This window comes from Abrus precatorius, unplaced genomic scaffold (assembly GCF_003935025.1).
Source record: "Abrus precatorius isolate BTA unplaced genomic scaffold, Abrus_2018 Scaffold6, whole genome shotgun sequence".
Lineage (NCBI taxonomy): Eukaryota > Viridiplantae > Streptophyta > Magnoliopsida > Fabales > Fabaceae > Abrus > Abrus precatorius.
The window spans coordinates 16,746,307-16,759,423 of NW_020874406.1; the positions used below are offsets into that span (position 1 = coordinate 16,746,307).

Sequence of the window (13,117 nt, forward strand, 5' to 3'; positions counted from 1 at the left end):
CACTGAGATTGTGTTTTTGGGGTCTTGCGAGAATGAAATGCGAGGGCTGATTCCAAAGCCTGCTTTCTCTGAACACACATTTATTAACATCATTCCAAAGGTTTTTGTGTTTGGATTTGATGTTTTGAGATGCAAATTAATGGGAATGAAAGGGGTTTTATGATTTTTGATTATGATTTATGCGGTTGGGGAGTCAGAAGCTGCAGGTTTAGTCAGACAATAAAGACAGCAAAAGTAGTGTAGGTAAACCAATCTCAGAATGTCCTCCCAGTGGCAGAAGTCGATAATCTACTCTCCTTTAACATTGAACGATTGTAAACGACTTTCTTGCTGTATTGTAAAAAATAATTATAATTAACTTTTAAAAGTAGATTTATAATCGATTTTTTTATTCTATTATAAAAAATAATTATAATTAATTTTAATAACTTTTATATAATTTAATTTAAGATATTTATATATAAATTTTTTAAGATATATACGTAATTTATCATTTAAAATATTTTATTTCTGTAAAAAACTTACAATATATAATATAAATCAATAATTAGATAAATATAATTTTTTTAATTTTAAAATAAGTTTTAGTTTTTAAAATATATATTATATTAAAATAATTAATAAAATAATTTAAATTCGTAAACTTATTTTTTTATTAAAAATTTAATTTAACAATATATTATAAACTAATAATTTAATAAATATAATATTTTCAAACTAAATTACAATTTAGTATTGTTAATAAATATTGAAATATAAATTATATTAAAATATTTAATAAAATAGTTTAAATATATAAAATTATATTTTTATTAAAAAATTAATTTAACAATATATAATATAACAAATAATTTTATAAATATTTTTTTATTTAAATTACATTTAATATTTGAAGTACATATTAAAATATAGATTATTTTATTTGATCTTAACAATATATAATATAAATTAATAATTAGGTAAGTATATTTTTTTAATTTTAAAGTAAGTTTTAATTTTTGAAATATATATTAAACTATATATTATATTAAAATAATTAATAAAATAATTTAAATTTAAAAACTTATTTTTAACAATATATATTATAAATTAATAATTTGGTAAATGTAGTATTTTTAAATTAAATTACAATTTAGTATTGTTAATAAATATTGAAATATAAATTATATTAAAATATTTAATAAAATAATTTAAATATATAAAATTATATTTTTATTATAAATTTAATTTAATAATATATAATATAAATAAATAATTTTATAAATATATTTTTTTATTCAAATTATATTTTAATATTTAAAATATATATTAAAATATAGATTATATTAAACTAATTAATAAAATAATTTAAATATACAAATTTATCTTTTATTATAAATTTAATTTAACAACCTATATTATAAACTAACAATTTTGTAAGTTTAATTTTTTTAATTTAAGATATATTTTAGTATTTGAAATATATAATAAAATATAGATTATATTAAAATATAATAATAATTTTAATCTGTATATTATGAAAATATTATAATTAATTTTAATAACGATAATTTAAGCTAATTTATAGATAAATATTTATATTATTATTTGTAACATAATATAACCATCAATACTAATAAATATTCTTTAAATACAATTAAAACATAATAAATGTGATAAAATATAATTTTAATTCATAAGTTATACGTTTTAAATTTTAATGTACAGAGTAACAAGTAAGTGGATACATTCTAAATTTTAATGTATAGAGTAATAAGTAGATAAAGTTATGTATCTAAATTTAATATACTCAATAATAAAGAGGTGTAATCAATTTATATATATATATATATATATATATATATGAAGTAACTATTGTTAAATACTAATGATTTTACATATCTACAATATTGTTAAATAGAGCTGTCAAAAAGACAAGATATACCCGTGGGGTAGCCGCCTGAGAACACTCAAATTTTATCAAAGTCCTGGGAACCTAATCCCAATTGTGGAACACCCAAATCAACCAAAATCCCAATTCTCTAAATCCAAAGTTAGGGAGCGAGCATCGTACTCTACTAGTTTCTAGTAATAATTATGCAATGGGAGCTGAGCGTAAAAACACCGTTTTGAGGTGCTCATAGCCCAAATCCAATTTCCCCTTTCCATCTCTCTCTTCCTCATCAATGGCGGAAGCTGCTGACAAATCCCCGACTCTAGCTGAGGTACTCTTTTTTCTTTTCTTTCTGAAATTAAATTTAAGTTTCAAGTTAGCATGGATCTGGATTTTCATATAATGGAATCAGCAACATTGTCTACCTAATAAATGATTCCATTTGGAGAAGGGTAGAATAAAATTTGCGAGTTCGTTTAATTAAACATTCATGTTTTGGAGCATTGTCTTATCGTTTGAATTGCATAATCAACAAAGGTTTGGATACTAGGTGATTGTTATATGACTTGAGATAAATGTGTTTGGCTTGCAGCAATATTTTGTGAAGGAGAAATTATAATGCTTGAAATATCAAAAGAACTTGTCTGAAGATTTATCTGTTCAAATTAAAACTCAAATTTATCTGAAGATTGAAAATTGCAAGAAATATCAATGAATTATGAAACAAATGAATTAGCTCACAACATAAAATGACAACTCCGTTTTATTATATCAATTGTAAACATTTTCAAGAGCAATTGGATGTATGTAAGGGATCCTGCAGTTCATGATAGTAGTTTCTGAGGATGCAACAACTGGTTGAGTCACAGCTGGTTGAGTTTGTTATATTATGTATGTGCATATCATGTTCAGCTCTTGAAAAAGCTTTTGTTAAAATTTAAGCAGGCTCTAATTAATTCATGACATCTAATAAACATTGGGGTAAATCTTTTAATTATTACACATTGGCTGCTTTTGTTTATAAGTACATTATCTTGAGCATTTTGTGGTCCTGCCGTGGACTATTATTGAAGTCGACAATAATGTTAAGTCACAGCAGTATGAAAATTTATGCAGATCTTTATCAATAGCAGAGTGTTCTATCAAATTCAGAATCTGAGTTCTCAGTTTGAAGCGATTAATATTAGTTATTATATGATGTGTTAGAATATTATAAAATACCCCAATTGATTTCGTGACTTTTTGATTAAATGAACATCGACTTTTTATCTGCACTTGTCTTAATTCTTACTGTACATGTCAAAATGAGTACTGTTTGGTTTAGAATATATAAATTCTATGGAAAAGTCCAAAATGATACTAAACAAATATAAAATTTTATGAACATGACACAAACTTTCATCTTTAAATCCCAGTATGTACTCTTGGAGTATAAATGTACACTTATCCGCAAAGGCATCGCAAATTGGCACATGTTTATTGTCTAGATTCATGCCCTGGGTAACTTGAGCCCTTTTACTGTTGTGCGTAGATATATGATCATCTTTGGGTTTGAGTTTGTAATATATAATATAATCCATTTCGTTTTAATACATTTATCAAATAATATTTAAATGTACATTCTTCAGTGACATAATAGTTTAACATGGTTTTTTTTAACAACATAATCCCTTTCAGAAGAGTGCATTTTCAAACATATGGTTTTTTTAACATGTTTGCTGACCAGGTGTAATTAATTGAGTCCAAAAATATCATTGTGTCTAAGGATGCTACGTGATTCATGTTGCCTGCTAAGTAGGAATGGAAACAGGCGAGACTTGACTTTACTTTAAACAGTTCTTACCTATAACATAATTATTAGACTTGAATTGGTATGTTACACCTTATTTTCAGTTTGATCTAGCCTATTTAGGTGGCTTAACCTGATCTAAAGCCGGTTAAAAAAACCTATTATAAAAAATATTTTAATATTAATAAAAATATACATATTTTATTATCAAATTAATTTACATATTTTTTTTACTTTTTATCTATTATTAATAATTGTAATAATTTTTATATAATTTTATAAATAATTTTTAAAATATTACTTGAGCACTAATTATAAATGTTTCATATTAAATAAATTTTTATTTTTATTTTTCTTGATTTATTTTTAAAAATTATTAAAGTATTAAAGATTTTAGTTTTCTTTTAGGATCATATTTTATTTGTTTAAAGACATTTTTTACTTAATAAATAAAGTCATAGTAAATACATAAAATTGATCATAAAAAATAACATTCATATAATTTGTTGAATCAGCTAAAAGAAAATTATTATATTTTAAAAAATAAATAAATTTAAATTTAATATAATATATATATATATATAATGACAATAATAATAACTATTAAATTAAAAAAATTATAAAATATTTAATTTTATTTATTTCATTAATTTATTATTTTAAATTAATAAATACACGTAAAATTAATAACACTATAACATTAATATAATATAAAAAAGAATTACTAGTATAATAAATTAAAACATATACTTATACATAAAATATAAATTGATAAATTATCTAATAATTTAATTTTTTATTTATGTAAGTATTTGCAAATTATTTAATTTTAAATGTATGTTAACAACTATAATTAAAGTATTAAAGATTTTAATTATTTTTTTATGACAATTATATTTTGTTTGTGTAAAGACATCTTATATTAATAAATAAAATTATAGTAAACATAAAATTGATAACAAAAAATAACACTCACAAAATTTATTAAATCCATTAAAAAAATTATTATATTTAAAAAAGTAAATATATAGTCATTGTAAAAATTATAAATAAAAAATATTTATATTATAAAATTTAAAGATACAAAAAATAACATATGAATATAGTAAGAATTAATAAAATTTATATTTAAATTAAAATAACATATATTTCTAAACTTTTATCTTAATTAAAAAATATGTAATAAAATTTAATATAAAAATTTAAACTTCATACGCTATATATATATATATATATATATATATATATATATAATGATGATAATAATAATAATAACTACTAAATTTAAAAAATAATTATAAAATATTTTATTTTATTTATTAATTTTTTATTTTATATTAACAAATATATGTAAAATTAATTATACTATAACATTAATAAAATATAAAAAATATTACTGATACAATACATTGAAACACACATATATATATATATATTATATAAATTAATTAATAATTTAATTTTTAATTTATATTTTTTATGTAAATATTTATTAATTATTGAATTTCAAATATATATTAACAACTATATTTTTTTTAAAAAAATTTATTTACATATACGTTAAATTTATGAAAAATAATTATTTAAAATTGATTTATTTATATTTAAGTGTGTTATTGTGTGTTGTAGACTTTATATCTAAAAATTTTTTTTTATGTATTTTACTCAAAAGATTTATATCAGTAAAAATAAAATACGTATTAAGTCACAAAAAAGTATATATTATTATATATAATTTAGTGAAAATTATATTATTTATATTATTTACTATATGATCTTATATATATATTATATATGGAATTATTTTATTTTATTTTTCTATTAATTTTTTATAAAATTTTAGTTTTGAATAAAATATAATTCATATTTAAAGAATATTTTTTTATTATAAAGAAAAAAAATTAAACATAATATATTAATATAATAATTAAATATTAATAATAATAAAATTAAGAATATAAAAAATATATTAATATAATATTATTATTTTATTTTTTAAATTTTATTTCATTCAATTTTGATTGTATTTTGTTACTGTTTAAAACTTTAACTATTTTTTAACTTATTTAAATGAAATAAATATGATAATTTATTATTTCAAAAGTATAATTGAGTATAAATATTTTTAATTTTTAATAGAATATAATTTCTATTTATTATAATTATAAATTAAAAAAATCATAACATAATATATTAATTTAATATAACAAAATTAAAAATATATTATTAAATAATTTTATTATTTAAACATATTTTGACAGCTCTATTTTATATATATATATATATATATATATATATATATTGGCCTATCAAGTTTAACCTGACTTATTTATTTAGACATATCTTAAAAAAAAATTTAAGTCTTGTTCATTTATTAAAAAGGTCAAAACAAGCTATAGATTCCTGTCATCAAATAGTTTTCACTGTTTCTATCTCTACTTGTAAGAGAAATATGTTTATAATATTAATATAATGTACAAAGTTGTGTTTATCTGAGTGGAAGTGGCTTAAATCCCTTAAGCATGTGGTCCTGAATCCAATTCAAGATCTTGGTGTCAAAAATTTTTTTTGAGCTTTTGTGGAAGTCTGTTTAATATGATGTATTGGTATAAGCTTTGTATCTTATCCTGCAGTTAATGACTAACTTTTCTTATTTAGAAACTTTTGCTTCTCTACACCTGTGGTCTGACTTTTTTGCTATGAAACTAATGCTACCGTGTACATTTCCATTAGTGAAACATATCCTTTGAATAAAAAGTTTTTGCCCATAAAGCTCTGAACCCGATACATGGGACTTTTTGACCCATATGGCTTTTTCTATTATCTATCTATCTTTGTATAATATTATATAATTATTTTTAAGTTTAATATTTTTTTTCTAAATTTTGAAAAAATTAAATCTTATAATTATTATTAATAAATATTTTATTATATAAAAATAATATAATTTTCAAAATTTAAATTAATATTGAATTGAAAAATAAATACATAATATAAAATAATGACTTGTCTTAATATTGACTTGCTTTATTTAAATTTGAATTACAAAGATCTTGTTTGATAATTAGCAAGAAGACATAATAAAATAATTTATTTCATTCTAGTTAAAATTTAGTTTGTTAAATTAAGAAGAACTTGTCATTTTATCTTATTTCTTGTGATAGTTTAAATTTTTATCTTCAAAGTGAAAATGTAATAACTTATTCTTTTATCTAGTTCAAATTTTAATTAAAAAAAAGTTATGAATTACCAGAACATAAATATTTGCTTCTTTTCCTTCTTACATACTTCATATCTTCCTTAATATTTTATAAAATTAATTATTTATTAAATATAACTGTAATATTGTTTATAAAAATATCGTGTGAGCACTATTTTTAATGAAATATATTTTTAAGAAATAATTTCATAAAATAATTTTTATAAAACATATTTTAATTATTTTATAAAATATATTTTTATTTTTTATAATCTATTAAAAAATTAAAATTACTAGCAAAAAAAAATTAACTGTAAAACAATAATTTTAAAGAAAATTACTATGATTAAATTTTTTAATATTATTTAAACACAAATAATTTTTAACATTTATGTATATTTCTATTGAAAAATAAAAAAATTAATTTTAAAATTATAGTAATTTAAATAAAAAATTATTATTTTTAATATAATTTATGTATATTTTTATTTTTTATTTCAAATATTATATAGGTTGATATAAAGTTATTTACTTTATTATTTTCATTCTCATATAAAATAAAATATAATAAAATTTTATTATATTCTTACCATATATTATTTGTATTTAATTATTATATTTTTTTATTCTTTATTTATAAACAAACTTTGCAAAAAAAATTTATTTATTAAATTTTTACGCCATCATACTTTCAATAGTCAAGTTTAATATACAATTAATACTACAATTTTTAATAAAAAATATTATATACAATTGTTTTTATCAGAAATTAAGGAAGGACAAGAATTAGAGCTTACAATGTTTAAATACAAAAATCATTTATAAATAAGTGTAAATTACTAAATTATGATCAAATATATATTTTAATTAAAATAAAAATTGGGAAGTTGAAGAGAGTAGTGCATAGTCTATGCAGTCAAAAGCCCTTTTCTTAGCGGAAAGGTCTGAAACTCACCATCCAACCACTATTCCGCATTCCAATTCAAACTTCAAAGGACTGATCTTTTGTTGTGTTTAGTAATGCTAACGTTGTGCTGGATCATCCTTCATCACAAAATCAATCTTTCCTCTCTCTGTGCCACAATCTGCAACTGATGTGAGATATTCACACTCTCTCTGTTCCTCTTTCAATTCACTTTTACTTATGCCTTATCTTAAACCTTTGATTCTAATGCTAATATTTCTAATTTTGTTGTTGCTAAAGTTTACTCGCGAGATGGCAGAGCTTGTTGCCGACAAACATGTTCAATATATATTATCAGTTGAAAAGGTGTGCTTCCCATTTTTACATTCTTTTCCAAAAACTCGTCTTTTATGCTTTATATGCTGTGGGTCTTCATTTTTCTATTTTCATATACCTTTTTTGGTTTCCAGAGGAAAGATAATTTTGAATCTGTGGTAATGGAGCATCTAAGAATGAATGGGGCATATTGGGGATTGACTGCTCTGGATCTTCTAGGAAAGCTTGACACTGTGGATGTTAATGAGGTTGTTTCATGGATGATGAGTTGTCAGCATGAATCAGGTTGTTCCACGTTTTATACTTTCCTGAGAATTACAATTTTTTTTATGATGTCAGTGACATGGATAATTATCTCATGAGATATTTGTTGTTATGAAGGGGGATTTGGTGGAAATGTTGGACATGATCCACACATCCTGTATACATTAAGTGCTGTGCAGGTGTTGGCTCTCTTTGATAGGATGGATGTTCTTGATGTAGATAAGGTGACAGATTGTATCCTTGCACACATATTGGCTTTGCTTTGAAGGTTCTGTAATCTGTATTCGCAAATGTTTTGTGGTATTGGAGAAGTTTTGTTCTTTTTGCAAAATTTTTAACTACCATATTTCTGTTTATTAGGATATGTAGCTTTTTAGTTGGCATTGTCGTTAAATGGCTTACTATGTTTCATAAAAAAAAATTAGTATGACTTTCGATACAGTTTGATAGATTAGTTTCTAAAATTATGATAGTGAAATTTAATAAGTTGCAAAGTATATTAGATCTTGTGTTTCTTAATATTTACATCAGATGTTGTCAGCCTGCAAAATGAAGATGGATCTTTTTCAGGGGATATGTGGGGTGAAGTTGATACACGGTATTTTTCTTAAGGTCCATTTTGATTACCGAGTGTATAAGAGCTTACTTTATTTTTTACTAAAATTCACCGACTTATTTGTCTTAGGTTCTCATATATTGCCATTTGTTGTCTATCAATATTACATCGCTTGGATAAAATCAATGTGGAGAAGGCTGTGAAGTACATTATAAGCTGCAAAAATATGGATGGTGGTTTTGGTTGCACTCCTGGTGGGGAATCTCATGCTGGTCAAAGTATGTCCTATATTATGCATGATCTTTACTTAATTATCAATTTCCCTATGTTACTCAATGTGTACTTCTCATTCCCTTCGAAATTTGTGTTGTTTATTTCTTTCCCACTTGAGGGGAGTGCTTTATGTGGTGAGGGCATAATTTGAATATGTTATTTAAGGTTTTGGATTCAAGAATCTTTTTGTCCAAAGCAACATACTAAGAGAGGGTTAAAAACAATATTTCATTAGGAGAAATCTTCTTGTAGTGAAAATATTACAATTGGGGAATAATGTAGATAAATATCATATTTATTATTTAAAAGTCACCATCTTATTTTAATTGATATTTTCTAGTTTAATAATTCAAATTTATGATTTGTGAGTTGTGACTAATACTATCACAATAATCCTTTAACTCTAAGAGGTTAATAAAAGTATGTTGTTTGGATAATCTCTTTAAGAGGCTTACATCCATAATTTGGAGCTCTGTTTTGGCAATGTTTACCTTAACTTTTGGATGGTTCAGTAATTGATTGTTTTATGTGCTATTTGAGGATTAGATGTGAATAGGATTTATTTGTGGAATTGCTAAAAAGTTTATTTAGGATTGTCATGAACTAACTATCCCAAAAACTGAAGGTGTTAGGTTAAGACACATAATGCTTTTTTACTATACTTCTAACCAGGATGTGCAGAAAAAGGAAATTTTCAAAGATGGAAATTTATGCTTTCTTTTTAAACTAATAATGAGTTTTTGTAGAAGTGTTTGCTAGACTCAAAAGAGCAAATAAAAATGTCCGATAGGATCAACTCACAAAAAGAAGTTGTTTATGTAAACTTCAGTGAATGAGAGGGAAAGAGAGAAAACCAATTTGTATGGGAATATGCAAGTATATTGGGTTTATATTGTCATTTACAGGTCTATTTTCAAAGAAAGTACAAGTGCAGTAAAGCTGCAGTACAATTGATATTATTCAACATTCACCCCAAGCTGGATAGTGCATATTATATCCACCAAACCTATTAACTATAATTTGATGAAATTTGGGAGAATTAGTGACAATGTCTGCTAGCTAGTCATTTTGGTAGGCAAATGATCTTACAAGTACTTACACCTCAGTAGGTTACTTGTTTTATGAAAAACTGGATTGGAGATCATGTGTAGTGCTGCTTGATTATCACACATCAGCTGCATCTGTTCTGCATCACCTTGTCCCACAAACATCTATTTAGCAGTGGCAGGAAAGAAAATGCTCTTTGAGTTGGCTCCCAGGCTGAGACTTGACCATTTGGACTAAAGGAAACTCAAAACTGAAGTACAAAATATCACTAATGGGGAAATCATTGCAGCCAGCCTAGCAGGAAAGAAAAATGCCTGATCGTTGTTGACACAACAGAGTTAATCTGGTTTAGCCAAGTGATGACTGAATTGGAGCAAGCAAAGCAAGTGCTGCTATGTTATGTGCTGGTGTGTGAGAGCTACAGTGAAAAGATGTTGTATGAGGGGTGCATGAGACATCAATAGATGTCCTTTGACTGATTGGAAGAATCTGAAGATGACTATTGATTGTGGGTTTAAGGTCCAAGGTTTGAAGCTTACGTAGTCCTAGACAGAACACTGAGTGAAGCAATGATGGGATGTATGGATGATGGCTGAAACTTCTGGAATGACTCAGACAGTATCAGCTTGGATCTTCCCCCCTGGCAAGTGGCAATTGACACCAAATAGAGAATGAGAGAAAAAGAGAAACATGAAACCAACTGAATGGGAATACAAAAGTATGTTGGGTCCACCTAATTGCTGTAGTTTAAAATTTTAAATAACTGCTCAAGTCTATTTACTAAGAGAATTTGGGTGCAATTAAGTGTATAACTACAATGCGACTAGTAGTATTAGCTATGTCCACCTAGTATTTACATTATTCAATATTTCGGTAATTTTCCTGATAGAAATGTACACCTTTTGTGGATAAAATTTACCCATTTTAGATCTAAATTTGTATAATTTTATATCTAGGGTTTACATTGAACTCATTAACCAAATTGTGATTGCCAAATCCTTTAGTAATAAAATTTGATACAATGTATCGTGCTTATCGTTCTCCCAAGGAATGCATGTAATAAATCAATTTTGATTTTTCTATTTTCTGAATTTTGAATGAAAGAATGACTTGAGTTGTAGACTTGAAGCATCCTTGTAAGATATTTACTTTTCCCATTGTCAGTTTTCTGTTGTGTAGGGGCCCTTGCCTTAACGGGGTCACTTGATCTTGTTGACAAGGACCTACTTGGTTGGTGGTTATGTGAGAGACAAGTTAAATCTGGAGGTATGAATGGCCGTCCCGAGAAACTCCCTGATGTGAGTAAATCTTTTCAAATTTATGTTGATTGCTTTAGATACTCTAGTTCTCAGTTTCTCTTACTAGCTTTTATATCATCTTAGGTCTGTTACTCATGGTGGGTTCTTTCTAGCCTGACCATGATTGATAGAGTTCATTGGATCAGTAAAGATAAACTTATAAAGTTTATCTTAGATTGCCAGGTTAGTTACTTGAACGTCAATTCTGTGTTTATAAATCTGCAAGTTTCTGTTTCTTCTTTTGGAGTATTAACTATTGTCAAGTTAGTATCTCTGATATTGTGCATGTTGAAACTGTAAGGACACAGAAAATGGTGGAATTTCAGACAGGCCAGATGATGCTGTGGATGTCTTTCATACTTACTTCGGTGTGGCTGGTATGACATCTATCTTTTTATCTTGTTTGTCCCTTCTATTTGGTTTTTATTTAATTGTGCTAAAATCTTGTAATCTGCGGCTCCCTTGGTTAATATGGGAAGTAGGGACCCACCTCACCTCTTCCTTTCCCATGCATTCAGGTTATCCTGATGTAGTCTTCATCTCTATCACTTTTTCCCCATTATAGTGTGATAAGCTAAGCTCTGAATTAGGCAGTAATAATTCTGTATCAGGAACTTACTAAGCAGTTGTTTTTATATTAATTTCGTGTTAAGCAGTTATAAGTCAAAATGTGATAGTGATATATGAATTGTGTTACAGAGTTGTAAAAGGGAAGGAAGGTATCAGATTGTTATTCCTTGTGTTTTGAAAAGGCGGAAACCCTGTGTGTGTTAGGGGTAGTTTATCAATTGCATATGTTTGAGAGAGGAACATACACTGTTAGGGCTTAGGCCTGTGAATTCTATTGCTAGAACTCTAATTCTGGTTCCATCCAAAATTTCTATCAATAAAATTATCCTATTTGTATGTGCAAACTCTCGGGGCCTAGCACAATGCTGATCATATATCTTGTATCTTGTCCCTGTCTGACAGCGCAGTTCTTTTATTAATGTGTTTCTAGTTTCATTTATACTATAAACCCAGGATGCTGAAGATGAGTTGTTTGCTCTTGCAGGACTTTCACTGCTTGAATATCCGGGACTGAAACCGATTGATCCAGCTTACGCATTACCCGTTCACGTTGTAAATCGAATTTTCTTTACTAAATAAGGACCAATAATGAGTTTAGGCTCACAATCGGTAGTTCGATCAAATTATTTTTTAATAATTTGCATGATTGACTCAATGTTGTAAGCTATTAATTCCGAAAGTTCTGAGGTTTTATTCGTTACTTTTCCGAGTAATTTATTGTTCGTGGTTTTAGGAATTTACTTTGAAGGATAAGTATGCTTGAATCTTGTATCAATTGAAATAAATCAAATTTTGTAAAAACACTACATTGCGAATTTAAGGATACATAAATAAAAAAATTTTATAAAAAAAATACATAATTATTGTATTAAAGTTATAAAAATATAATAAATACTTTTTTTAATAAGATTTTATTATTATTAATTACTTATCTTTAATTTTAAAGAATAAAGTTAACAACACCCTAAAATATATATGACGAATATAAATATGAATTTGCTATTGATG

The 13,117-nt window shown here is 24.7% G+C and overlaps 1 protein-coding gene across 1 annotated transcript; it reads left to right on the forward strand.

Annotated features, from left to right (window-relative positions):
- Positions 1-1,960: 1,960 nt before the first annotated feature.
- LOC113869058 (geranylgeranyl transferase type-2 subunit beta 1-like) lies at positions 1,961-12,806 on the forward strand. Its single transcript, XM_027505180.1, has 11 exons — positions 1,961-2,204; positions 7,880-7,957; positions 8,066-8,131; positions 8,236-8,386; positions 8,483-8,599; positions 8,897-8,963; positions 9,051-9,199; positions 11,406-11,539; positions 11,624-11,722; positions 11,841-11,916; positions 12,594-12,806. The coding sequence occupies exons 3-11, from the start codon at positions 8,078-8,080 to the stop codon at positions 12,686-12,688; spliced, it is 942 nt and encodes a 313-aa protein (XP_027360981.1). The 5' UTR covers positions 1,961-2,204; positions 7,880-7,957; positions 8,066-8,077; the 3' UTR covers positions 12,689-12,806.
- Positions 12,807-13,117: the final 311 nt, after the last annotated feature.